The following is a 27,360-nucleotide window of genomic DNA, read 5'->3' on the forward strand; positions in this document are numbered from 1 at the left end:
AAAAGCTCTTGGTTGAACCTGCAGTGATTGCCCTTCTTTTGCCTTGCATAGAGCTGCTGAACTGTATTTTCTTTGATCCTGCCAGCTGTCGCAGGCCACTTTGCTGCCCCAAGCCATGAGTAGATCAGGTCCCATAACCGCCCACATCCAATGTTCTTACACTGTCACTGTATTTGGGACATTGGAATGGGCTGCCCAGGAAGATCATCCCTGGAGGTATTTTAAAACAAAACTTAATATGACTTAGTATGTTTAATATGACTATGTCATAATTTAGTCGAAAATGTTTTAAGTGACTCAGACCCCAAGTGGGAACGAGTGAGTGAAGTTTTATTGAGAACTCATAAAAAATCCACAAAAGAAAAGGGACAGCACTGGGAACGTGGCCGACCACTAGAGGTTCATCCACAAAATGGTGGCTTGACCCTTTATACCCCTGGTTTTATCAACAAAATACATTTTCGTAAGCAGTAATTCATATTCCAATGTTTTCCTTATATATCCCTAGTCCCTCCCAAAGTCTGCCAGTTAACTCTTCTTTGCCATCCACTGGTGGAGACCTTCTTGCAACTTGATTGGAGCTGAGGTGTTGTCATACCAAGGCCCCCCCAACAAGCTTCCCCCATTCCCAGCTGCCTCACGCAAGAGGCACATGTACACGCCCTCCCCCACTGATCTTTGATAACCAGTGCTGTCTGGTGGCAACAAACATAGGGAGAAAAAAGGATTAAAGGGAGAACAAAAAGCGGTCCAAAACCAATCTACAACGAGTCACACACCGAAAGAACTTCTAGCCTGAATAAAACTTGTTTTAACACACATAATATCCATTCCTCATTTATGAGAACCAATCACCACACAACCCATCTATAACAGGTAACATGGTGTCTGGTCATAGGTTGGGCTGGATGCTCTTAAGGTTTGTCTTCTCCAGCCTAATTAATTCTTTGATCCTTCCCACCACTCCCCAAAGATACTCTCCCAGAAAGATTCCTGTGCCTCCAAGGGGGATGTGCTAGAGTGACTTTATGATGCTTGTATCCCCAATCGCCTGTTCTGTTTATGCTGGATATGATGTACCTTTAAGACTAGTTCCAAGAGTGAAGCCAGGAGAAAGAGAAGCACAAAGTTTGTTTTCAGAAACTGCCCTCACTCCTCCACATTCTGCTCCTGGACTGTGTTGTCTGCAGCACAGACAGACAGCAAGATGGAGATCTCCTTTGCTTTTAGTTAGTTTTAGCTAGCTGAGGCAGAGAAGTTCCCTAAACGGTTTTTTCTTTCTTTCCTTTTTCTCGGAACTGTTCAAACCTACACTAGACTGAAAACCCAGAAGAGCAGCAGCAGCTCACACCTGTGGCCCATTGGGGCCTGGACCTTGGCATTTTCCAGCACTGGAGGGACTGATAAGAGACTGAGCAAGCCAAGCTACACTCCACGACAAAGCCTTTCTGAATTTGCCATCTCTTCAAACAGGGAGAGGTTTTATTGTTTCGTATTATTTTTTATGCTTGTGAATCCTTTGCTTGTTAAATAAAACGGTTTTTTTCCGCTTTTCTCCAAAGAAATCTTTTCCCAAACCAGTTGGGCTAAGGGCCACTTGAATTTACTATTCTAGAGACCCCATTCAGAGGTTTTCTCCCAAATTTACCCTAAATCAAGACAGAGGAGCATGAGGACATCCATGGAGCATCTGGCCAGGGCATCTCCTGGACATGCTGATCCCTGGGCCTGAATCAAAAAATAGGCAGCTTTGCAGGCCACCAGAATTCAATTTGTTGGTGTGCTAAGAGAACCATATTGGTTTGTACCCTGAAACCTGGAGCTGTGAATGGCACAGGCAACAGGCTCTGCCCTCACACAGGGCCCCTGCGAGCAGCTCAGCAGCCCCACATTCCCCAGAGGCCCAAAAAAGGTGCAGGAAGCGGAGCTTGCTGCCCTCAGCAAGGCCTCGGCTAGCACGAAGTGTGGCAGCGCCAGGCAGCCGAGAGCGGCGCGGAGAAAGCGCGGGCATTTCCCTAACTCGAGAGCGGCGCCCAGCAGCGTACCTCCGGCGGGCTGCTGGAGGAGAGGGCCCGCCGATGGACTAGCTGCTCCCAGAGCGGGCCAGCTGGCTGGCTGGCTGCTGCGGGAACGACAGGGCTGCTGCGGGAGCGGACGGCCTGGTCAAATACTGAGAGTGTGTGGCAGCTGGCTGCTGCGGGAGCGGACCGGCTGGCTGCTAGGGGAGCGGACGGCCTGTCAAATACTGAGCGGGTGGGGCAGCTGGCTGCTGCGAGAACGGAGCGGCTGTTCGGCTGGCCAGTCGGCCGGCCGGCTGCTGCGGGAGCGGACCGGCTGCCTCGCTCGCTAGCAGGCTCTGCGCACAAGCCGTCGCTGCTGAAGGAGCGGGCGGCACGGCCCCCGCGCTCCCGTTTCCCGGGCGCGCCCCCGCGCCCAGCGCGCAGCCGCACTGCTCCAACACAGTTTCTTGTTCGCGTCGGAGAAGCCGCTTCCGTTTCCAACGCCGCATTCCGGCCACACCTGCCCGCGCCCGAGCCCCGGCTCGCTCCGCCGCCCGAGCCGCCCGAGGAGGACCCCGCGCTCAGCCGCCTCAGCAAGCCATGTCCGAGGAGGGTAAGGCTCCGGCCGGCCGGCTCGCTGTGCCGAGGGCGGCGGGCGGGACGCGGCGCCGCCGGGGCGCGGGGAACCCTCCCTCATCGTTCATAACAGCCCCGACGCCCGGCGCCGGGCCACGCCCACCGCGCCCGTCGCTATTCGCCCGTTCCCGCGCGGCCGGCGCCGCCATTGGCTGCCGCTCCTGCCCGTCGCCGCTGCGTCAGCGCCGGCGGAGGCTCGCGGCTCGGGGGCGCGGCCGGGGGGCTCATGGCGGGCGGGGCCGCGCCTCCTCGCCCACAGGGCGTGCGGGCCCAGCGCGGCCCAGGGGCGCTCCCCGGGAATCGGCGTTCCCGGGAATCGGTATTGCCGGGAATCGGTATTGCCGGGGCAGGGCTCTCGGGGAAGTTAGCGCCCAGAAGTAATGTGACCCAGCCACAGCTTGGTAGCCTCAGTTCCAGTGTTGATGGTGGGGGGAGGTTTTGCTTTCCTTTTACAAAAAGCTTTGCTGTTTACTTTCAAGTGGCAGCTGAGTGTAGTGCCAAAATGTTGCGGGGTCTCGGCTTTGACAGGTTCACCCAGCGCTGCTGTAACTATGATACAAAACCTGAGTAAGGGAGATATGAGTGATGCCCCTAAAGTGAGAGGCCTAACCTAATGAGTTGTCTATCAGAAGACACAGTGTATAGCACAATTTAAGTGTTTTAGACTTCAGACACCTTGCCTTTGGACCGAAACAGGTCTATTTATGCCACTTACGTGCTTTGTCTTGTCCGTCAGAGGAGTGGTGTTTATACAGACTCAGATTAGTTTATGCCCATTTGAGTTGTTGCAGTCACAGACCTACCCTGTAAAGAAGTTCCGGCTGTGTCTTGCTCAGATGCCAAATTTTCTTGTATGATTTCACTGTTCAAGGAACTTCTCTGATTAGGAAATAGCCAGTTCTCTGTGGGGTTCTGCAAGTAACAACATGAATTAAAGGGTTAGGACTGAGATGCAGGAGGGTGGGAGCACAGTAATTGTAATATAATCTTTATTAAATAAACGTACACAGTGATGTGTTTGTTGGTCTTTCTCCTTTGTCCTCAATTCTTCTGTTTTCTGATTGGCTTTGTCTGTAACTCAGTAATCCTAGCAAATACTAAGCCTGTACTAATCCCTGGCAATAGAAAATATATGCCATTAATAATGTTGTTCAATCAAAAGGTGGAGTATGAGCTCCGATCTTAAAAACCACCAAAGATCTTTGCATGAGAGTGGCTTTACCTTGACTTTCAGTGGTTTTACCATCTCAGTGATCTAAATATGACATGTAAAGGTACAGGAAATCTGGTGTTATTATTTTGCTTGTCTCCACATTAATTGGTTTGTATGAGCTTAACATTCCTTTTTGTTGTCTTAGTTTGTTGCAAATTCTGACAACAGCATTCTAAAGTAACTGTTTCAGTGTTCAGAGGCTGTTACGCATTTTATCTCTGCTAGAGTATTCTGGTGTCTCTGAACCCTGATGACATATTCAGAGGCAGAACAAAATAATCAGAAGTATGATAAATTCAAGGATGTGACTTGAGGTCAGTGCTACCATTTTTTTCGGAGTGCAGTATTTAAACATCTTTGTAAAATCTGGTTTGACCTACACAGAGCTTCCCTGGCTGGCTGTTGCACTTGGGTGTGTTAAAATAATGTTTGCAGACATACAGAGGGGTGTATAACTGAACTTGTAGAAAATTAGAGAAAACCCACCAGATTTCTGTGAAAAGTTTTTAGTGATTTTGCAAGAAGCCCTCCCGGAACTCTGTAATAGAAGTCGAGATAGGATTTAGTACTAAATGGTGCTTTCAGCAATCTCTTACATCAACCTCCCTTTACCATTCTGTACTTGATGGTCACTTACATTTGTGTTTCTGCAACAAGCGAGAGCATTCATCAGGAAAGTCTGATTCAGTACAAGTCCTTCCTTGTACCACTGATTTATGTGATGTATTTTATTAGTAACATACTTGGGGAAAGAAAAAAATAGTCTGTCGTCTTGTCTTCAGATTTCAGCTGATGCATCAGATGTGGTATTTCTGTGCTTGTAGCTCTCATTATCAAAGTATGCACAAATCTGCTTAAAACTATCAGTTATGTCTGCAGTGAGATTGAGTTAATAGGCAAATGATGACTTAGAGACTTGTGATGGGATGATACTAACCCTGAAAGGAACTGGTGCTCTGGGCTCTCCCCTGTGTTCACTTCCTTGTGTGTCAGCACAAGTGTCACGCTATAAACAGCGCAGGATCTAATCATGATCCAAGTTAAGGCTAGCTGTCTCTGCTTTTGTGGCTTGGTTTCAACCCAGGTAAGTTCTTTGGGTTAAAAAAAATAAAAATAAAAATAAATAAAAATAAAGTTCTTTATTTGTTTGGGTGGGGCTGCTTTGCTTGATTTGTTGTGGTATGTAATTCATAGTTGCTTCAGAGTTTTTTTGAGCTTTAATTTTTTTCCTTTCAATTCTGTCTTTGAAAGAGTTTGTTTGCTTGGTTTTAGTGTTTCTTGATGTCTAATACCAACACATTTTTAAATCCTAATTACTTTTAAATATATCTTTCTGTTGGTTACTAGAAATAAATTCTTTATGATGCTTGGCTTCACAGTGCTGCATAAAAAAACTGTAATTTAATATAGTACAGGGTTAGGCACAGAGTTGGACCGTTTTGAGTGCAAATAATTCAAGTGTGCATGCCTTTAACATTCTTCAACTTGATGATTTTGTGCAGAAGTGAAGACAGTCTCCTGATGAAAGAGTTCTAAATGATGAACTTAAACATTTTAGAAGTTAAAAACATCACCTCTGATCTTGGCTTTTTAATATGGTGATTTCACTGGACTGCTTTATCTATCAGTGTTTTTCTGCACAATATACATTTTTTAATGAGCTTCAAGCTTTTATCAGATCCTACTACTCTACTGAAAATTCTAAGTCATAGCCTATGTCTCATAACTCAGAGTATGCATTGAGTCTAAAAAGGAAATCAGTTTGGTTATGTTTTCTAATTTTAGCTGACTGTTTCTTCAGTTTTCAAACAGAAATTCAGAGTTCTCCTAAACTGATAACTTGATCCAATGATTGAATAAATCAGCCTATTTAGTAAGTCGTACTAATGTGTAATTCAGTTCACAGTAAAAGCCATGTTTGAAATATGTAAACCTGAAATAGTTCCTTAGTCACACTTTTTAAATTTATAATTTCCTTTCAAGACTTACTGGACACATCTAAATACCTACGTCATTAAATTTTCTGTCAGTGGAGTGAGTTAGTGTATATAAATAACTAACTTGGCACTAGAAATGCAGTTGCATCTTCATCCAAGTCAGAAGTAAAAGACACTTGATGGCTTCATTTTTATTTTTTTTCAGGAGCACAAATTAATCCACAGAATTTGGTAGTCTGTGGTTTCTACCTGAGAGTCAGGTGTTTGATGCTATATATGTATGGCAATATATTCTATTCCTGGCACTTTAAGGAAGCATCAGAACTATTTAGAATTGCTTAGAGGACTAACTTACAGTGTCTTTCAGATTATGGATAAATTGCTGGATTTTTTTCTTGTCATAAGTCTTTGAAGGTGTGAATAATATTCTAATATTCTCTAAGTAAATGTCATTTAATCCTTAATAGTCTTATAAACAAAATATTTTTGATCACATACATATTTCTCCTGCTGATAAGTGCAGTCAAATCTACAGCAAAGACATTTAAGTTTGTCCACTGACTTTGGAGGCCAGGCAACCAGAATGCATTAGGGAAAGGAGGAAGTGGTTGGTACAAAGCAGGTGAGTCTGCATTCTTGGAGCTGCTTTTCTTATTGTTGCAGTGTGACCAGTCATACTAATAAGCCTTCCTGGAAATGGGTGGTGTATTCTAACCTCCCAGTTTAACTGTCTGTGTAAAAGTGCTGTTCTGAAGACAGAATCATTTCCTCTCTGTGTGTGAAAGCAGCCATATTTAGCCGTGGGTGATGGAAATTAAAAGGCCAGGGGATGAGGAGGATCCTGGCCATCACCTGAGAGGTTAAAATGAGAGATTACTGCTTGTTGCTGCATTGCTTCCACGTCATTGTAGAAATGTGTTGTAGGTTGGTTTGTTGTTTTTCTCTTAATTGAGGTGGTTTTCCTTTCTGTATTTTCCTACTTGGTTTATGTTTGTTCTCCAGCTGTGAGCTGGTGTAGCTTCAGGCTTTGGAAGCACTTTCTGCTCAGAGTCCACTGCACGGTTGAAATTTTGATTTTGAAACTTATTTAAGGGAGGGTGCTAGAGGGTATGAAAGACTGAGCCTTGCTTTCAGTATCAACCACTTGCAGAAACTCTCCTAACTTCGGATCATGCTGGCTTTCCTCTAGTCCAGATGGAGCTGCTTTGACATTGCCGTGTCTTTGCAATGTGCTGCTTGCACAGGATTTTCCCTCTTCTATACGCATCACTCTGTCTGCTGTAGATTTGAGTGATGTAGTTGCTGATCAGGTAGGGTTGTTTTGCTTGTGTTATTCAAGTGAGGCATGAGATCTGTGGCAAAGATGAATATACAGGTAAATTCTGTGCTTTTTAGGGTTGCATAAATAACATACAGTTTGCATTGCTTTGTCTAGTTAGGGAGAGAAAGAGGTTGCAGGACAGCAGAGACCCAGCTGTAAGTAGGGCGTTTGTCAGACCATGCACTAATCTGGCATCCTGGCTGGGGGAATTGGCAGAGAGGATTCTCATCCCTCCTGCTTTGATGCAGATGCACTTTTACTGACTCTTCATTAATTCTCTCCCAAAGTAGGTGGAATACTAAATGATTGTCAACAAAGAAATTTGTGCCTGTGAGGCAGTTAAAGAATTCAGCACACGCGAACAACTCTTGTTAGCCTGCAATGAACTTCAGGCAGTGAATATCACTGAAGTGTTTTGCTAAAAGCTGCACCTAAATTAAGTTCATGAGTAAGTCTTTTGTTTACTTCTATACAGCTGGTGAAAATTGGCCAAGAACTGTTCTCTTGTTTGCAGTCTAAGCAGCATGTCCTAGAGTGTGTCCTCAGCTAAACTCCTTTGTACAGGTCAGCTCTGCCCCAGGTAGCTTTCTGGCTTTGTGTACACCTATAAACAAAGCTATGACTGTGTGGCAGTTGATGGGTGTTTCTGAACAGACCATCAGTTTCTTAATCTGATGACAGCCAAATCAAATGGTGCTGTATTGTGTCTTTTGAGTTAGGTGGGAGTATTGGCCAGAGGGAAAATGAATGACCTCTGGAATTCAACTTCTTTCTCACCTTTTGGTCTCTTTTAGAAATTAGAAGAGAGCAGGATTTGGAGTGAATTGATTATGTGAGAGCAGAGACCCAGACTGGTGTTCCCCTCATACAGTTCTGATTCATTCCTGGAGCTCAGTCCAGCCTGCACACTGAACAGGGCAGAGATCCTGTGGAAAATTCAGCCTGTGTTACGCAGTTAGAATGTCACGCATGTGTGCTGGCTGAATTTAAAGTTTAATTTTCTAACTTGATAAGGTTCCTTCCATTATTTGGTTTCACCAAAAATAAATTCCACTCCCTCCCTGACCCTGTCAAAACCACTGGATCTAGCAATAGTAACTATAATATTATAGTTAAAGTTATATTAAAGTTATTCTGAAGCCATTTTTCTCTTGAAGTAGTGTGTTTAGTTGGAAAGAATGTGGTACTGGAGATTTGCCATTCAGTGTTTCTGTACAGTATTGAATCAGGAGCCAATGTTTAGATTGATCTGGATACCAAGTACACAGTTAGGATTTTTAGACTAATTTGTTTCAAGTGTATTAAGCAGGTCTTAATTATAAAAGTAAGATTTCAAGACCAAATTAATACTTTTTTTTCATACACTTGAATATGTAAACAGTGGAGTTTGTGAAAGTGCTTGTTACTGGCTTATAACTGTTCCTATTGAAGCTGCTCACTTTAGGGAGAGCTGGGTGCTGGATAGCTTCAGAAATCCCACCATCCAAACAGTAGTAAGCTGCTTCCATTTTAGTGTGTGTTAAAACCTCAGAGTCTGTATTTAGAAGTGGCTTGCATTTAAGATGCTAAAGTGAAGCAAATTTATAACAGCCTCTGGTACAATTGAGATAATGCTAGGTGTGATACAGGCACTGCAGTTGTCACCTGATATGCAGAACGGCCTGCAGTCTTACCTGTTTCTCTTTCTGCAATAAATAGATTATGTGTGTGTGAAGACTGAGGAAGAGGATGAAGCAGTGATTATGGAGCACGGAGACAACGGGCTGGCCACCGAAAGCTTCATGCCAGTGCAGCAGAACCCTGAAGCAAACAGTGCTGTTCACCACATGAGTCAACTTGCCTACAGTAATTACTGTTCATTTTTATTGTGATCTGATAGTTAATGGCTAGTTTTAATGCCATTGTGTTCTGTGCTTTTGGATTCAGGGCTTTCTATGTTACCTGTATCTTTAAAACACATTTTATTAGAAAGCTACTTTATAGTAATTGCTTGGCAGTGCCTTTAAAGAGAAGTGCCTTTTAGTTATTACTTTTGAGGTCCTTATAAACGATGAGCCTGCTAAAATATTACGTTTTAAAAAGACAACTTTTTACTTACTTGTAAAGTTAAGTATACTTAGGAATACATTAGGAAGCAATTTGGAAAATGTCGTGAAAGAATGTAGCCTAAAAGAATAGGTTTTTAGATAATCTATCCAGTGTAACTTAGTACTGGAGATGCTGATGTGTAATGATAGCAAGGTGGTTGTTTAAGATGATAAATTATTAGTGGTAAGTAGCCATTGTGACTATCTCTAATTCACTGTATTTATTTGTGATTGTCTCTAATTTACTGTATTTATTTTAACATGCAAGATCAAAGCCTCAAGAAATCTTACCCAGTGCTTCATTGGCCCAGACAAAAATTCTTTATGGCTGTTACAAGCATTTATTGAGTCCTGTAGCAGTCTTACCAAGTCAGTGAGGAAAATTACTGTAACTAAGTAAAGGCACTTTCTAGTTTGGGGAATGTTTTGGGTTTCTTTTTAAATTCAGCTAGTTAACTCTATAGAGAATTCCATCAATATTTCTCTTCACAAACACAAGTTACATTTGTTTCCTAGTGTGGGGGGCTTCTGAGAATCTTTAGTCTTTTTGGTCTTCTAATTAACAGTAGAGTATTCTGTAGTTTTCTGTATGTTTACATCTAAAACCAAATTTGGGAGTGGCGGATGGTTTGGATGGTTTACTTGGGGTTTTGTCTCTGTTATTGTAAATAAACAAACAATCAATTACCCCAAAATTAAAACTTCTGCCCATGAAGCTATCATAGACAGTTGCTGACCTTGGTTTTAGGACGTAATTATTTAATTATTAATTAATCATTATGAGAGCAGTTGTTTCTTAAAAGGTAAAATATGGTTTTGTTATCTTTGGGTATATTAGCATTAGACGCTGTCTAGTTAAAATCAAGGATAGTGAGATGCATGAGTGAAACACACCACAGGTTTATCTCAAATGTAATTATGGAACTTTGAACTGAAATTCTCTCTGATTGGTTTTATTCAACCACTTAGACCAGTGTCTTGTAGAGCAGTGCCTTTCCTTCAGATCTCATTCTGTCTGTCCAAACGAATTTCTTCTACTTTTGTTTTGTATCTTCTTGCCTACGATAAGAAGCTGTCAGAGCAAACTCAACATCATGCAGATAGAGATCTAGAGATTATTTCTCCCTGCATGCTGCAGAACACCTTTTATTTTAATTTTTTTTAGCCATTTATGCTCACAAAGTATTACTTTTACTGGCGCTTTTTTATATCATTAAATTAGAGAAAAAATATTGAATTTATCATTTATGATCTAAATTAATTGGATAAATGTTTGATAATATGCTGATAAACAAATTGCAAATAATCAAGCAGTCTGAAAGTTTAAACAAAAGGGTGACTGTGCCTGTTTTTACTGTAGTGAAACGTTTAATGCAGTGGGAAACTTTCTCTTCACTTTTCCAGGACGCGAAGGCCTGACAGTGCTTGCTGATCAAACGGCCTCACAAATGACCCATTCTGCAATGATGCAGAGAGGAAATGGTCACAGCCCTGAAAAGAGGGATTTTGTGGTTTTGCAAAATAAAAGAAAACGACTTTCTCCTGCTGTAGTGGAACACAATGTGGTATGTTTCACCAAGCATTAGCCCTTCATTCAGTTTCAGTGTTACTTGGAATATCATTTTTCTTTCACTGTTGTGTGGTGATTTAATGACATCCCACTGAAGGTGGGTAGGATATCTATGCATGGATGCTTCTAGCAACTCCTCAGCCTGCTACTCTGAGGTCTCCCCATACATCGAGAGTTGCCCCATCCCAGGTGCAGAATCTGGCGTTGTCCTTGTTAAACTTCATGCAGTGATGGTTGCCCAGCCTCTGATACGTTCAGATCTCTCTGCAGGGCCTCTCTGCCTTCAACGGAGTCAGCAACTCCTCCCAGTTTAGTGCCTTCAGAAAATTTAGGTTCCCTTCCAGTCCTGTGTCCATGTCCTTTATGAAGATACTGAGAAGCACAGAGCCCAGGATGGAGCCGTGCAGAACCCCACTAGTGACAGGTCCCCAGTCTGATGCCACCCCATTCACTGCAGCCCTTTGTGTCTGGCTTGTGAGCCAGTTACTCACCCATTCCATGATGTGTTAGTCCAGCTGTATCAAAAGCTTTACTGAAATCCAAACAGATTACATCCACTGACTTCCCTTGATCAGCTAGGTGGGTCATCTTGTCATAAAAGGAAATTAACTTTGACAAGGAGGATTTCACCCTTCTGAAGCTGTGCTGGCTGTGACCAATGACTCAGTTGTCCTTCAGGTGTTTTTCAGTAACTCTCAGAATAATCTCCACAATTTTACCCATCACTGAATTCTGCCTGTTGTAAATAAAACAGAAGAATCAAACACCCCGCCCCCCCAAACCCTTCCTTTTCTAAAATAAAACCTGACCAGTGAAAAAAAAATTTAAAAGAAAATACCACCAGCAGACGCATCAGATCTGCGATGTGTGGTGGATGGGATCGGCATCCATCCGGTAAAAGGAAAATGTCAGGGTTGTCCAGGTGGTGGCGCCGTGCCTCCTGGTTAAAGGCTCTTTGCAAGCCCTGAGCAAATCGCCTCGTCAATAAATATCTTACAGCTTGTGCTTTCAGTTATACCCACTGAAATATCATCATTTGGACTCAGAGGTCTTTCCCAATCAAAGTGATTCCATGATTCTGTGATTGCATAAGCTTGACTGTATAGTACAAATAGTTAGATGAGAAAGTTCTGCCTTAGAATAAACAAAAATGCACATTATTTTGCATATATATAAAATGTCCCATTCCTGTACCATGGTAAAGTTACTTGAAACCAGAGGTCTGAGACGCTGCTGTAGCAAACCCAGGGTCAAGCTGGTAAGGAAACCTTATCTGCCTGTTAGAGTTCTGTAGGCAGTCAGGCACAGCACCTGGGCCATCCACTGCCAAGGGGCTTCAGTCCAGCAGCTCAGTTTGTGGGTGACCACCAGTGTCTCCTGAGTGGTCAGACAGGAAAGTTTCTTTAACATAACAGTACATAAATAAGATGACTGTGGTAAGTCTTGTTTTCTTGGACTCTCTTATAGCCAAGGGAAGGATTTATAGTTAAAACTAAAAGTGTCCAATTTGGATTCCTAGGAGAAGTCTTTAACTTTCCAAAATATTAAATGTTAATTATATTATTTCCCAGATGAGAACCAGCGAAGAAGAATATGAAGATAGTGACAGTGTCATTTATGAGTATGAACCAGACTATGAATGTGTAAGTGAATTTTCTTCTGCTTGACAGACTTTGAAAAGCTGCTTTGGGGATGTGTGTTTTGGGGTAGGCATGAGAGATTTGAAGTTGGGATTTACTTGCTTAATGTGATATACTAAGTCTGTGCATATATTAGTACCTTACACTCGACTTTTTTTTCTTTTTTATATATAATTATTGTTTTAATGAAAAAGGAGAGCATTTTATCTGAAGCTTCTTATACTGGATATCAGCAGAATCCTCTTATGGAAGTCCTCAGTTATTGCCAGGTATTTTTTTTCCTTTATATCTTAAATGGTGTTTAAACAGTTTTAGTTTTAAATTTCAGGAAGAGTTGTATTATAAACTTGACAACCACTGATCCTTTCCAATTGTTTGCTTGTTAATTGCCCACTTAACTACAATATTTTCAAAGTAAAACTAATCTCCTTCATATTCTCTCATATGGAATTTTCATAAGAATAATTTTCAAATATTAAGCTTTAATACAAAATGTAAAGTTTAGTTACTGGGAGGAGCTGCACAGTAATGGGAAAGATAGGGCAGTGATACACACCCAGCTACTGAAACTACATGTTGCTTGCCAAAGGTGTGCCAAAAATCCTGCTAGTGTTGGTTTTATAGTACTTTCTTTTTGATTTCTGAAGCAGTAACTGGCAAAACTGAAAATAACTGCACTAAAAATTAAAAGCAACCCATAATTATTCAGGTGAGCACTTGTGGCTGGAGTCATGCAGGCCATGCTTAATGGAAGTCAATTTGTAAGTGGTTTGTAGCCACGTGTTAATGTCTTGTAAGTCGCCTTAAGCATTCAGCAGTGCTGAATGGAAGGAAGTTGGCGGAGCTTAGGGAGGGAGTTCATCTTTTAATTGAACTTTCTTGGTTTCTTCAGGTTTAGGTTGGGTTCTTGTGAAACAGTGCTGTTTTCAGTCTTATGTTTGTTGACAGGCCATGTATGATGCCATTCAGAAGCTGGATAAAAAATTTGACCTGCTTCATCGTAAGGTCTCAGAAATGCAGCATAGTCGTATAAAGCCATTGTTGCTCAAACCTGTGAGTATTAAAGACCTAAGACATTTACTTTTGCTTTAATTCTCTCTTTTTTTCTGATGCTTATTTTAAAAATCTGTATCCTTTCATTAAGATTAAAATTAATAGCAAAATAGTAGACTTAGAATCTATTTCAATTCAATTACTTGAGATTTCTGATTATGTGCCAGCTTCAGTTTCCTGTGTTATTGACTGGTGGCCACAGATTAGCAGTGACCCTCACCAAATTCAGGATACTGTGACACATGCTGTAAAATTCTATTTGTATTTGCATGAACAGAAGTGAATTGTGTAGGTGGATCTTAAACTTCAGTATATTGCTGTTGCACCTTTGAAACATGTGATGTGTTGTCTCATTGGTTTCTGCAGTTAGAAGAGAGTTTAAGCATCAGTCAGATAGGTTCAACTGGCTTACTGAACTTTAGATCTCAACAGTGTGTTGTCATATCCATTGCAGTATATAATTTATTATTTTTTTTCATGAAAACTCCGTTTTATACATTTTTAATAATGTTTGATATCAGGTACACAGTATTCATTTTGTTCCTAAATGGTCAATCTATTGTTAACTAACGAGACACAATTTAATACTCCTAACAGTGATCTTTAAAAGGAAAGCATAACAGATAATTTTTGAAAAAGGTCATAAAATCCATAATGACTTTTTTGTCATCAGCACTACCAAGGTTTAAATGTGGCAGAGATGGTTCTGCTGTCAGGAGATGCTTAGACAGCAGTAAGGCCATTTGCTTTAAGGGTGGATGGAGCTGGATTTCTTACGCCTGTCAGCTATCAGTAGGATACTAGATTTTATTTGGTATGACTTTTTATTGTCAACTCCAAGCTTGTGCTGTCCACACATCCAAAACCACAAGTTTCAGGGAATAAACTGATCTTGTCACCTACAAATGAACCTATAAGACCCCTGTGCTCTTACCCTCCCCTTAGATATGTGGGATGGCAGCTGGTTTAATGTTTGGATTTTTGGGTTAAAAGTGACCTGCACTGGTTTCTCTCTCTCTCTCTCTCTCTCTCTCTCTCCCTTTTTTTTTTTTTTCCCCTGGAGTGTTTTATTCCTATAAAGAGTAAGATGCAACCAGCCAGCTATTTTCTTAGGTTCTGCCATTTAAAGCCACCAGGAATGCTGTTGGGTTTTTTATAGCTGTACCACTGCTGTACTTGTAAGAGGCTAATGGAATGGTTTGGGGTAAAGGTACTTTTTTTTTATTAGATGAATTCCAAAGGCTGAAGAAACTGACAAACTTTCAGATACATGAGACTTCCTTAAGGCATAGATTGTTGCAAGATTACAAGTGTAAAATATAATGAGATTTATCTAAACAAACACACAAACCCACTAAAATTAAAGAAAATAAGTAAAACAAATCCACATGTATCATCTACATTTGGTGGCTCCTGCTCAGTGACTTGTGTTTTGAACTAGAATGCATGCTGAATGATTTTTTTTAATAAAAGTACTCAAAGTGATGGAAAACAGAGCCCATCTCTCAGTTTGACCATCTCAGTATCTTTGGAATCTTCATTGTAGATGAGATCTGAATGTGTAATGTTTTCAGCTAACAAGTAAAGAAAGAAGAGAAAGTGTTTGGGGTTTTTTCTTGTTTGAAAGGAGCTAGCATGGCAGTGGACACATTCCTTGAAAATTCATCAGCCAAAGACTGGGTCAATGACTGAAAAAATTTAAATTTTATTTTGTCTGTTTACTTCTTACAGAGGTCTAGAAAGTAATTTTGCTACCACCCCAGGCGGGAAAAACTTGAGAAATATTGAAGCTGACCAGATAAACTCCTAGTGCTACAAATACAAATGAGAATAGAAGATAGTAGAGGGAAAGCTAAAACATGGTAGCTCTGAGTTAATGACAGAGACTGCTTCAAGGAAGAGTTTGCTCCCAATAGCATAATTGCTAAAATCTATTTTTCCTGGTTTGCTAAAAAAAACCCCCAAAATTATCAGCTATGTCTAATTTAACCTTTTAATTGTTTTCTGAATCATGTTTGCAGAAACCATTTGGATTTACATACAGAAGTTCCAGTCATTTGCCTTCAGGAAAAATAAGAGTACAAAAACCCATGGAAAGGGATTTAAGTCTTCATGTCCCTTCATCAGGCCAGGGAAGGCATAGCCCAGTTGTAAGGGTTGCTTTACAAAATGGCCACGTTCAAGTCAATTCCAAAGTCAAACATGCCCCACACAGTTTTCAGCTTGAATCTCAGCAGCCTCTTGGAAGGCAGAGCCCACCACTCCCCACTATAGTTTCTACACATTCATTGCATTCATCATACACAGCAACTAATGGGATGCCTGACCTTTCACCACAATCAAATCTTGCTCCCAGTATTGTGGAAAGTACTGTGAACGTTGCATCTTCTCCTGTGGCATCACCCTCGATACCAGCACCATCTGAGCCCAGTCAGGAAAACAGTGCTGTGGAGCTGAGCTACAAAAATGCATCTGAGGACGTGAATATTAGTGAAGAGCTACCATCTTCTTCAGTCTTCATCAACCCTAGCTTTGGTGAGTTCCTTTGTGATAAATACTCGGAAAAAAAGGCTAAAATATGGCTGGTACTACCACAAGCCTTTGATTTACAGCAGGTGCTTTGGGTTCTTTTAACTCTATGCTCTTTTTTTCTCTCTTAATGTAACCTTTTTTATTCTGTGTATAATTCACAAGTAATATGTTCATGCTATCCATGTGCTGGAGGAGGCAAGAGATTGCCACTAAAGTTAGGTGAGGCATATGCCTGTATGCATGTTTTAAGAAAGCAGTTTACCTGATCTGTGTGAAGGAATTACCTGTTTTCTTCTTGTGCAGGGATTTTATCCTTGAAACACCTTTTCTATAGTCAAATCCTCCAGTGTTTTGTTTCTTTCAAAGTACTTCATTCCAAAGAAAAACAAGAATTCTGTAGAGCATTGCATTATAATAAAGATACACATATAAAATAGCACAATGTATTAAAAACTATCACCTTTCTAAAGTGTAAATGTCCTGAGTTATGTGCAAGGCCGAGCTATGACTGCTTTGCTTTTGGACTAAAAAATACATTTGTGCAGCTGAAAAGCTGCATGAGTAGTAGGTGAAATATTCAGATACCTAAAATACCAAATTCAGATATCTACCTAAAATTTTTTAAACAGTTTATGATTTAGCTGTTCTATGTATGGATATGCCACTCTTTGTGAGTCAGTGTCTTGAAAATATACCTGGTATCTGCACATGTGTAAAATAGGCCAGTGTGAACGTTGTGGACAGTTGGGTATCTTAACATATTTCCTTGGGTGTTTTGATTTCAGTTAGTTATGCTGGTGGTTAATGTGAATCAAAAAGATATTTCTGTTACCATTCCAATTTAAAGCTGCTTTTGTAAGAGCAAAGATCAGTAGTAACACATAGAATTAACTTTAGTAGAGAATATACTCTGAGAGTCAAGAGAAAGACTTTGAAAAAACATTCTGTTTTTAACAACTCACTTGGGATTTTAATTTTTTTTCTTTGAATGTTTTTGTTTTACAGAAGAGTTTGTTGGTGACCCAGCAAGAAATGTCAAAGTTCTTGGAAGCCACTTGGTGAAGGCTCGGCAAAAGACCAAACCCAAGTTTGCAGCGCGCCACTTGGTGCGTGTCCTGTTCCCCAAGAAAACTCTACTGTGCAGCGTCATGGGAGCGAGCGCACGAGGGCGCAGGACACTGGATCCAAACAAAATCGCTGCAATAAGAGGTATGCTACCCCCCAAAATGCAAAGATTTACTTCTTTCATACATAGCATAGTTTTGAACTTTAAAGGAGTCCTTTTCTGTCTGTTTCTGGCTGATCATTGTCCGGCAACTGGTGAGCAGATAAGTGCCATGGTGGATGTGCTCCACTCCACGGTACTTTTTGTTTTGAAAGTTCTGCTGTGTAATTCTCAATGTTAGTTTTTCTTCAATTTGAATAAAACTATTCAAATTTCTTCTAGTTTTATGTACATCTTGTTCATCACTCATGCTTGCTGTCTCCAAATTTTTAATTGCAGCTTATTTTGTGTTTGTGTGTGCCATGGATTTTGTCAGTGGTTTTTTGTTTGGTTGATTTGGGTTGGTTTATGGCCATGGAATACTCAGGAGAAACATTAACTGATGTTTTTGAAATATTCTTTATGTTCAGTTCTCTTGAGTGAGAATTAATGAAGATGGAGGGGCTTTTTTTAATAAATTTGTTTACACAGATTTTATGGCATGTATGTGTTAAAGGGTTAAAATTGAGTGTGAGATTATATAAGCCATGTGAAATAGTTGCAGCAACAGTATTATCCTGTCTCTGTTCTTTGGGGGAGTATGGTGGTGGTGTTGGTTTGGGGGGGGTTAAAAAGTTAGTATGATAAATCACACATTTCCCCTAATTCTACCAGGAAATGTTTAATATAATAAAAGCATAATTCACAACATCTCAAAAAGTATCACAGAAAATATTGAATTCATAATGCTGGTTATTTTCAGAACGTAAGTTTACTGTCTTTATTTATCAATGGAAATCTGAAGCTTGTAAATGGAAAATAGTAAACATGAAGCATTAGTTAGCTTTCTCTCTCTTTCTAAATTAGGATACTTATAAATACTGGCCTTTGTCATGAAGCTTCAAACATTTTCTATATTTTATACGCAGAGTTTCTGGCAACTAACTTTCCAACCTATGATTTGAGCGAGCATGGAAAAGACTGGAAAACCTGTATCACAAATGTCAATTCTATGATCCGCTGTTTACGCTCTGAAACCAAAAGAAACTCAGCAAGTTCTCCTAAGGTGATGATTTATTAAGTACTAAGTTTGCACCTTTTTTTTAGATTAATTATTTGACCTCCTCATGGTACAAGTGCTGTATTGGAAATTCTTTGGATTCTGTCTCTGTGTTGCTCAGGACAGGCATGCTGACTGCAGCACTGGTTCCATGTGGGCAATACTGGAATATGTCATTTTCTGCTCTACCTCTTCCTGTCCCTGTGTCCAGAGTTCAGTTGTATCAAATTTGATTGAGAGCTTAAACAAGTAGCTCCTAGCACTTGTTTTTCCAGGCTTTTTGGTTTTTTTCCCGGATATATTCAGCATGCATTTCAGTTTTATATTGACTGAAACATCACTCCCAAAACACTTCCAACTACATTTACTTCTAAAATGCTCTGTGCACGTCTTTGAATAATTATTAACTGTTCCACATGTGGTTTTCATGATAGAAATTCAGGAGTAATTATATTGCAAAGAGCTGAAATCTAATTTGTACTAAATGTGAAGTAAACTGGAACACTAACTAGAAAACTGGTATGCTTCTCTGAGTGTGTGTACTAACCTCATTGAATATTTCAGGAGACAGCTGAGGGGAAAGAAAAAGTGTCTGATGCTCCTGATACATCTCATTGTGTAGATTTAAATTATAATGAAGATAGTGAAGACAATTCTCAAAGCTTTCAGAAAATGACGAGCTCCACAACTGACACATTGCAGAATTCAGGACTGGATAAGTTTCCAGAAGCTTTCCACACATCATCAGTCAAGAAAAAACAGTCTTTGGAACCTATGGGTAAACAACAAAATTTTTGTTTTCTGGAATTACTTGTTACATTTTCAATGGTCAATGAGAGGCAAAAGTTGGTACTGTAGGTATAATTGTGTAGTAAAGGAATTTTCTGAACTATGTGAATCTTCTTTTTCTCTTAAGGCAGTCATTTGATGTATACACAGTAAGTCTTTTTGAGAATGAACAAGAGCATTATATCTGGCTAACAAAATAAATGTTTGCATCCACTAGTGTCCCATAAAGCACATCCACTGTGACATTGGGAAGCTTTACTCTGTTCAGTTGCCCTGGCTTTTTTTTATTTGGTAGATATTCTGCCTTAAAAAAGTAAGCTAGCTCAGAATACCTATTGAATGATATTGCAATTTCAGAAGAAAAAGCACACCTTTCTGACTCTTTAGGACAATAAAAATATTAAAGCAGACTTTATATTTTCACTTTTTAAATGGAATTTTCAATATACAAATGCATTGGGGAAAAAAATCCATGTACAGCATGTGATACTTAGACACCCTCAAGGAAAATGATCTGAGATTAGTTGCCCTTGGAAGTAATTCATTCAATCAGGATCACTTTGGGGCTGTATCAGATCTGTTCCTGCACCCAAGATTTGTTAGTCAGAGTCCACAGACCTCTTTATGTGCTAAAAATTTTGCATTTTTTCTCACTGATGTTTGCAGTGAAGTCAAGTAGGAGTAGTTAAAAAATATTCACTCTTTTTCTGTTTCCACTTACAGGATCTAAGCACCACTGAAATAGCAGAAGTTTTGTTTACTTATGTACTTGAAAAAGCATCATCTCTTCAGATGAGATGAAACAAGTTAGAAACCAATAATTAATAATGCAGGTTGCATTGCTGAAGACATATCAGAAGTATTGTTCATGGTTGCAAACCAAGCAGGGTGTTTTGGCTGCTTGGCCATGTGTCTGTGATATGTTTCATGTTAGCAGTAGCTGCACTGTTACGGTTTTGCTCTGGTCTTTCAAGCAAATAGAATAGTTTCTGGGTGAACTTCTTCGGTTTTGATTTAATACAGCCACTTTGAAGCACATTCAGTGTTGGATGAGTAAAATACCTCTTCCCTCCATGACGTCTTCTCTAGAACCTCTTGGGAGCCCATGGCGCAATGTTCTGTTGCCTTTCTCAGTCATTTACGTCGCCAAGGGGAAGACGCGGCCAGAACTGTCAGCTCGCTACCTAATTCGTCATATGTTCCCTGAGGATGTGCTGGTGAAAAGCAACGTCTATGGAAGTCTTGATCGTGGCATGAGCCCGCTGGATTCCAATAAAATTAATGCTCTCAGAGGTAAGTAAGGAATTCTCTGTTAAATCATAATGTGGGGAAACTAATAAGAGTATTAACTTCGTATCCTATGAACAAAGCATAGAGCTTCAGAAATTAGTCTGTGAATCTATTCTTACAGGCATTTCTGCAAGCAGTGGAACAAATTGAGAGGAAGTAGATCAAGTTATATTTTAGTAGCTCAAGAAACTCTCCAGATCAGGAATGTGGTTCATGAAAACTCAATTGTCTTGACGTTGGTTTGAAAGGGCAGTGGGAGATGGGAGCAGTCCCTGAGGATTCTGGAGGACATCAGAGATAATCTCTTGATACAGGGGCTGTGTAGATGAAGCAGAGATGTCATGTACAGCAGGTTATGGCTCCCTTCACAAAAGGAAATTATGAAATCATGGGCCTCGAGGTCCTGAGTAGAGTTAGATGGGTCTGAATATAGGCTCTGTAGCTTGGGAGAGCACCCTTTGAAATATTTGTGTAAATCACAAATGGGAGCTTGTGAGAGACAGCTCTTAATCGGAGAAAAGCTCAGGAAAGTTGACAGATCTTTAGGAACAGCCTTCTGCAAGTACTTGAGTATCCATCCTGACGCTTAGGAGAACTGAGAGAGTTGCGGAGCAACAGGTTGGGCTAAGCAGGGAATTCATAACTGAGCTCTGGAGCAAAAAAGCCATATTTAGAGACTGGAAACAAGGAGAGCTTATGAAGGTGGAATTCAGCAGCTGTTGTGTTTTAACCCATGGGGTAGCTAAACAACACAGCAGTGTTTGCTCGCCTTATTCCTCCCTGTCCTGTTCCCCCATCCCACCCACTGGGATTGGGGAGAGAAGCAGGGAAGGACTGCATCTGAGGGGAACAGCATTTATGCTAAATGGGATGGAGCTGTGACTCACACCCTGTGGGGTGATGTCTGAGCATAGCTTGAGGGCCAGAGCATGCCAGAAACCATTCCCAGTATGGCAAGCACTAGCCTGGGAAACTTTGACACTTAGACAGCTCCACTTTTATATATATATAAGTATCTTTAGAGAGAGACATGTTGCTGGGGGTGGAGGTAGAGGGGTGCTGCAACCCTCTGGAAGCGTCTCCAGCTGGGGAGACACTCGGGATCACAGGCACACGCGCTCACAAGCACTCAAACACACACCATACAGCTGCCATCCACTCGGCCCTGAGGAAGTGGGAAGGGTCTTCGTTTGGAGTTCCACGGAGAGGGTTTATTCCAACGGCACATGAAGGGGTCCAGGGACAAAGACAGGGCACAAATGAGGGACCAGAGTTTATATATGGAGTAGCAGGGACAGAGTTGGGAACAGGGTCCAGTGGGTAAAGGAGGGAGTGGTACAGAGGGAGGGTAAGGGATGACAAAAGCCAATGGGAAAACAGGGCCAGAACAGGGGCGGAGGACTGCACCAAACAAGGACTGATGGGGTCTTGGGGAAGGGGGAACATTCTAGGGAAGGAACATATAAGGGAGAAAAGGGGCGGGGAGACCAATAGGCCAACTGGGAAAATAGAACTGGGGTATGTTTGCATAACAGCCAAAGAACCCTGGGAGGAGACTCCTTCTCCTCACCCTGACCTGAAGGGACTTGTCTGATCTATCCCTCCAAGGTAATAGCATGTATTCTGGTTTAGGAGGTGCACTGACCTCCATGTAGACATATAGACATATAGTGTTTCTTGATGTTTTGAGTTTAAGAAGCATTCAGAAGATACAGTAAGTGTGTCTTAGGACTGCAAGAGCACCATGTAGGCCACAGAGCAGATGAGAGACAAATCCTGTGTGTTGTGGTTGCAGCCAGACTTTGTCACTTGGCTCTGGAGCCAGAGGACAGTCCCTGCCCCTGTTTCCTTTAAAACAGCCTGCTTGGATGGCAACACCAGCTCCCTGAATGTTACCCTACAGAGCAGGAAGGGGCCCTGCAGAAGCCTGACTATAATCCCCAAAATTCGTCAGTTTTGGTGAAAGAAAAGATACAACTTTAAAAGCTGTTTTGTGGACCATGTACACAGGCTCTGTAGATTGTAGGAATTCTGGTATTCTGTGCTGTTCAACTGAGGTCAAGTATTCTTGAATTTACTGCTGGAGGTGGAAGTATAGAAAGCCTGGCTGCTGCTCAGCCAACAGCTAGTGTATCCTTTGTCAGCATAGTTTATAGCAGGAGCATCCTAAGGCACAATTACTCTCCCTTTCATGTCTCCTCCTGGAACAGAGTGAACTGCAGGAGTACAAGTTTTTATTTCAGTTACTGTTTTTCTTCAGACCAAAGTTCTTCTGGCAAATGGGTTTCCAGGTTTGTAACTAACTGCAAGTTAAAATATTATAACTGTAAACAATGATACTACACTAGAGTTTTATTTGCTGGTATGTGGAAGAACAAAGCTGACACAATATGTACTAGCTATACCTTTCTTTCTACTGTGAAAGTAAATCTAGATGTTAATCAGAGAAGGAGAAGCAATATTGGCTTGATTTGAAATTACAGATGAGAATTTCTTTTTGGTGTTTATTTGAGTCTTTTACAGAGTTGCTTAGAGAAAACATGTAATTCAGCTCAGCTCAGGACAATCCCTCCTCACCAAATTTAAAAACAAATTAATTTTTGTTTTAAACTGTTTATTTTACTTATGGAAGGGGAGAAAGGTACCATAGTCCTACCCTTTTTATCTCATTGTTACCAAACTCAAGTGTTGTTTACTGATCTTATTTGCAGTCTGGTAAGGAATGAGCTCTCACAATTCTTCTGTCACTGTTGTTCCTGTAATGTGTGTTATGCTGAATTGCTGTGATTAATTTTTGTGAATATAGTTGTCAGAGATCCTCTGAAGGAGAGGTTGGTCCTGCCTAATACTGGTCATTCTGCAATGGAGCCCAAGATTTCTCTTTGCTAGCTGACCACATTAGAAGTTGAAGTTACTCAGCACTTCACAGAATTAGACCTTTTTTTTACTCGTTTTCAAGTGTAACAGAAAGGGGGAAAGCAATATCTGCCCTGCTTTGCTTTTCAAGGCTTGTAATATGCCTAGCTGTCCTGGTTTGGTAGCATGCACTTTTTTAGCTTAATTACATCCAGAAAGAGTATATCGCTTGCATAAATAATTGATAACTCACTATTACATACTTGTTTATTTTTAGAATTTCTTCAAGAGAATTTTCCATCCTTTGATCTAAATGAAAGTGGATCTGATTGGAAGGCATGCGTGGCTGCCATAAACAGCACAATCCGCAGTCTCAGACATGAGCTCAAAAAGGCTACGTCTGGAATCCGCCAGAGAGCCCTGGCAGTGCCGCCCTCCAGCACAGAGTCCCCCAGAGGATCCCACCTCCGTAAAGCCGGTGGAAAGCAACACTCTCATATCTCAGACTGAAGCTCTCTAGCATCTGTCTCAAATCTTAATTTAGCAGGTTTTTATTTATTCCATGTAGAAGCCTGTAATACTGAGCTGCCCTGTTCAGCTGAGTTGTCAGCAGCGCTAAACAGCATCACTTCATGAGACCAAAGCTGGCAGAAGGCTTGGGAGCCCTAACTCTTTGCATAAGTAGCGTTTGTGCTCCTCAGAAATCATTTTCACTGTTCCTGTGGCATTTGCAATGTGCTCTCTCCTAAAAGCATCTTCTCCTCATGATTCATTGAATCTGAAAGATTAATCTGATTAGAAAAGATGCACTGTGCATCAGTTCAGCAGAAGCAGATGGAAAAGAGGAGAGGAAAGAGTGGTCCTCCTTGGAGGGTGAATCATAGCCAGCTAAATTATCTAATTACATGTGAGGAATGAAATTTGCTTTGGCAGCTGGATATCTTCAGCAAAAATACCAGAAAGGAACAAATGTTTTTTAATTGCATTTAGTTAACTTGTTGTATCTGGACTTGATGATATTCGAGGTCTTTTCCAACCTTAATGATTGTATGATCGCTCACATTTTTGCCTCCTGTATCAGTGGTTTTTGTTGGATAAGAGGAAGACAACAATATAAGTACAGCTGGTAATATTGTTTTGCTCTGATTTAGCTCTACAAAAAGGACAAAAAACCCTATCCAAAACAAACAGTCCAATGGTTGGTTCTGTTTTTTCTTAATGAAATTTAAGGAAAATACTTCAGGATCCTGAACTCCACCGTCTCATGGTTACTGCAGCTAAAGCTTCACATTTTCAGCAAATCCCTTGTAGGTGGTATGCAGTCCAGAAAAGCACTTGTCAATAACTGTTCATGCCTTTGCCTTTTCTTTGTGTCCACACAAGACTAAGATTTATTAGTGCACTAAGTTATATATTAAAAAAAATGAACCAAACAAATTTAACAAATTAATTTTCAAAATCACTTGGATGTCAAACTTCTAAAAATAAGTAAAAATTTATTACCATATATATTCAATTTCACATCTTTCTGGATTTCGTTGATAAGTTAGAATTCAAGAATAGTAATTGCACAGAAGTTAATGGGGTTTTTTGTTGGGTAGGTTCTTTGTTATTTGGGTATTTTGTTTGTTTGTTTTCAAAAAAGGAAGTAATCATAGAATCATCAAATATGCTGAGTTCTAAGGGACATATCAAGATCATCAAGCCCAAGTCCTGACAGTATTAAGGATCATCCCCAAAATGACACCATGTGCCTGAGAGCATTGTCCAAACGCTTCTTGAGCTCTGTCAGGCTTGGTGCTGTGACCACTTCCCTGGGACCCGTTCCAGTGCCCAACCACCTTCTGGATGAAGAACCTTTTCCTGATATCCAACCTAAACTTCCCCTGTTACAGCTTCAGGCCATTCCCTCAGGCCCTGTCACTGGTAACAAGAGTGAAGAGACTGGTACCTGCCCCACCTCTTCCCTTGTGAGGATGTTGAGAACCACAGTGAGGTTTCCCCTCAGTCTCCTCCAGGCTGACAAAAACCAAGTGACCTCAGCCTTGAGACCAAGAGACCTCTCCTCATGGCTTCTCCTCCAGACCCTTCACCATCCTCATGGCCCTCCTCTGGACACTGTCTAATAGCTGAATGTCTTTCTTGTATCGTGGTGCCTAAAACTGCCCCCAGCACTCGAGGTGAGGCCACCCCAGTGCAGAGCAGAGCAGAGCAGGACAATCCCCTCCCTTGCCCAGCTGGCAGTGCTGATGCCCCACAAGACACGGCTGACTCTCTTGGCTGACAGGGCACTTCTGACTGATAATCAATTTGCCATCAACCAGGACCCTTTCCACAGCTGCTCTCCAGCTTCTCCTTCCCCAGTTTATACACACAGCAGGGTTGCCCTGTTCCAGCTGCAGAATCCAGCACTTGTCCTTGTTGAACTCCTGTGGGAGTGCAGTTGGCTTCAGACCTTCTGTAGAAAAAAAGGGTCCAGTGCTGGCGAGATGGGTCCGGTCTTCCTCTGAGAACTCAGTGAAAAATCAGCTGATCTGGGGGCCCTGTGTCCCCATTTTATCTGGGTAGGGAATGGTTGGCTCCTCCCCACTGGGTGCAGCATCTCACAGTGGAATGAGGTGATGTTATCAGTCATGTGAGAGGCCTTAAATGGCCCATTCACAGGGGATGTCCCTCGGAGGAGGATGAGTGGAGGAAGAGATAAGGAGGCTCTGCCTTATCTGGTGTTATCAGGTGTCCCATTAACAGAGGGCATCCACCTTCATTCCCCCCCTAGAGTTACAAGAGATAAAGAACAATATCTCCCAACGGTTTCAACAGATGAAAATAGAATACACTTTTTTGGTTACATTTTTCAACCCAAGACAACTCCATACAGTTGGTATAAGCCTTTCAGTTCTGTGTTTTCAGCATCAGTCACACAGTCCTGCCAGTGCCTGTACTGGCTGACTGCTGGATGAACTTGCCTTGCCACTTGTTGGGTCTGAGTCAAGTCTCAGAGGTCCAGTTTCTTCACAGAAGGAAGCTTCTTGGAAGGCTGGCATAGAGAGTGGATTTTACCTCTGAGAGCTGTGGAAACTGTGGCTTCCAAAATAATGCCTGTACATAGCAGCATTAGATTTAACTAAATCTGTCCTTTCCAAGCCAACAGTTTCATAGTTTATTTGTTAGCAATAGGATAAAACAGTGAATTTACTCATTCTCACTTCAACTTCTGTTCATAACAGACAGTCTTTACTGTATAGAGTATAGGACCAGCTTTTTAATTGCAACTTAGGATATGCAATGGTCTTATCAAATATGAAATCAGTTGGTAATTTAAATTCCTCCAGTCACCTCCTTGCAGAAGTCCTTCTGTAGCATTCAGGAAACAGATGGAATTTCTGATTTTCTTTTCTTGATAGAAATGTTGTACTGCAAATTTGGTTGTTCTGGTGTACTATTAACAAATTCTTCTGTTACTTTTTGTACAGTCCTTGTTGTAAATACCAAGAACTTGGTTGTGTATAGATATTACTAGTTCCAAACCTCAGAAAAAGCCAAAAATGCTTATATTTTTTCAGTAGTTTTGCGACTTTTTTTCACTGCCCTTCACAGATTTTAATGGTAGAAGAATATATTTATTGAATTGTCTGAATGACATATCTGGCACTGAAATCTGTTAAATCTGTGGTGTATACCTATAGCTTCCATCTTGAAAAGAAAATTGAGTAATTGAAGTAGAAAAAGTTTTCTTGTTTCTGTTTCAAATGTATCAAATTTTGCTAACTTTTATAAAGTACAGTTAAAGTATTTTGCTGTTAGGAATAAAGTATTTTACAAATAAAACTAGCATAGCTCTTTGACTACATATGTGTGTCTTAAGTATTTCTTGCATCATGAATCTACAATTCAAGTACAGTTTCATCTGAAAAGAGTCTTCTGATGTCCTTTGTAGAACCAGGGCTTTGAGAGATCTGACTGAAGTGAGATGATTTTGAAATTTAGACTGCCTTAACTGTAAACCAAAGCCACTCTTCTGGACTTGGCTTTTCAGTCACAGCTGTGTGCGAGCTATCCAAAACAGCTTTCCACAAAAGGGCAGGAGTTGAGTAAGATTTTAAGAAAGTCCTTTGTACTGATGAATTAGTATATGAAGCCTTGTTCATGCAGTGGAATCAGTTTCTGTGTTA

The 27,360-nt window shown here is 41.0% G+C and overlaps 1 protein-coding gene across 2 annotated transcripts; it reads left to right on the forward strand.

The window, feature by feature from the left end:
- Positions 1–322: 322 nt before the first annotated feature.
- On the forward strand, positions 323–27,038 carry BEND2 (BEN domain containing 2). Of its 2 annotated transcripts, XM_063392903.1 has the most exons (13): positions 323–2,613; positions 7,395–7,555; positions 8,806–8,952; positions 10,599–10,759; positions 12,336–12,407; positions 12,599–12,673; positions 13,353–13,457; positions 15,479–15,992; positions 16,995–17,198; positions 18,123–18,259; positions 18,818–19,031; positions 20,132–20,335; positions 23,466–27,038. In XM_063392903.1, the coding sequence occupies exons 2-13, from the start codon at positions 7,552–7,554 to the stop codon at positions 23,696–23,698; spliced, it is 2,070 nt and encodes a 689-aa protein (XP_063248973.1). In that variant the 5' UTR covers positions 323–2,613; positions 7,395–7,551; the 3' UTR covers positions 23,699–27,038. The 2 variants fall into 2 exon arrangements, with proteins under 2 accessions (XP_063248973.1, XP_063248972.1); XM_063392902.1 differs by lacking the exon at positions 7,395–7,555.
- Positions 27,039–27,360: the final 322 nt, after the last annotated feature.

This window comes from Prinia subflava, chromosome 3 (assembly GCF_021018805.1).
Source record: "Prinia subflava isolate CZ2003 ecotype Zambia chromosome 3, Cam_Psub_1.2, whole genome shotgun sequence".
NCBI classification, from domain to species: Eukaryota; Metazoa; Chordata; class Aves; order Passeriformes; family Cisticolidae; genus Prinia; species Prinia subflava.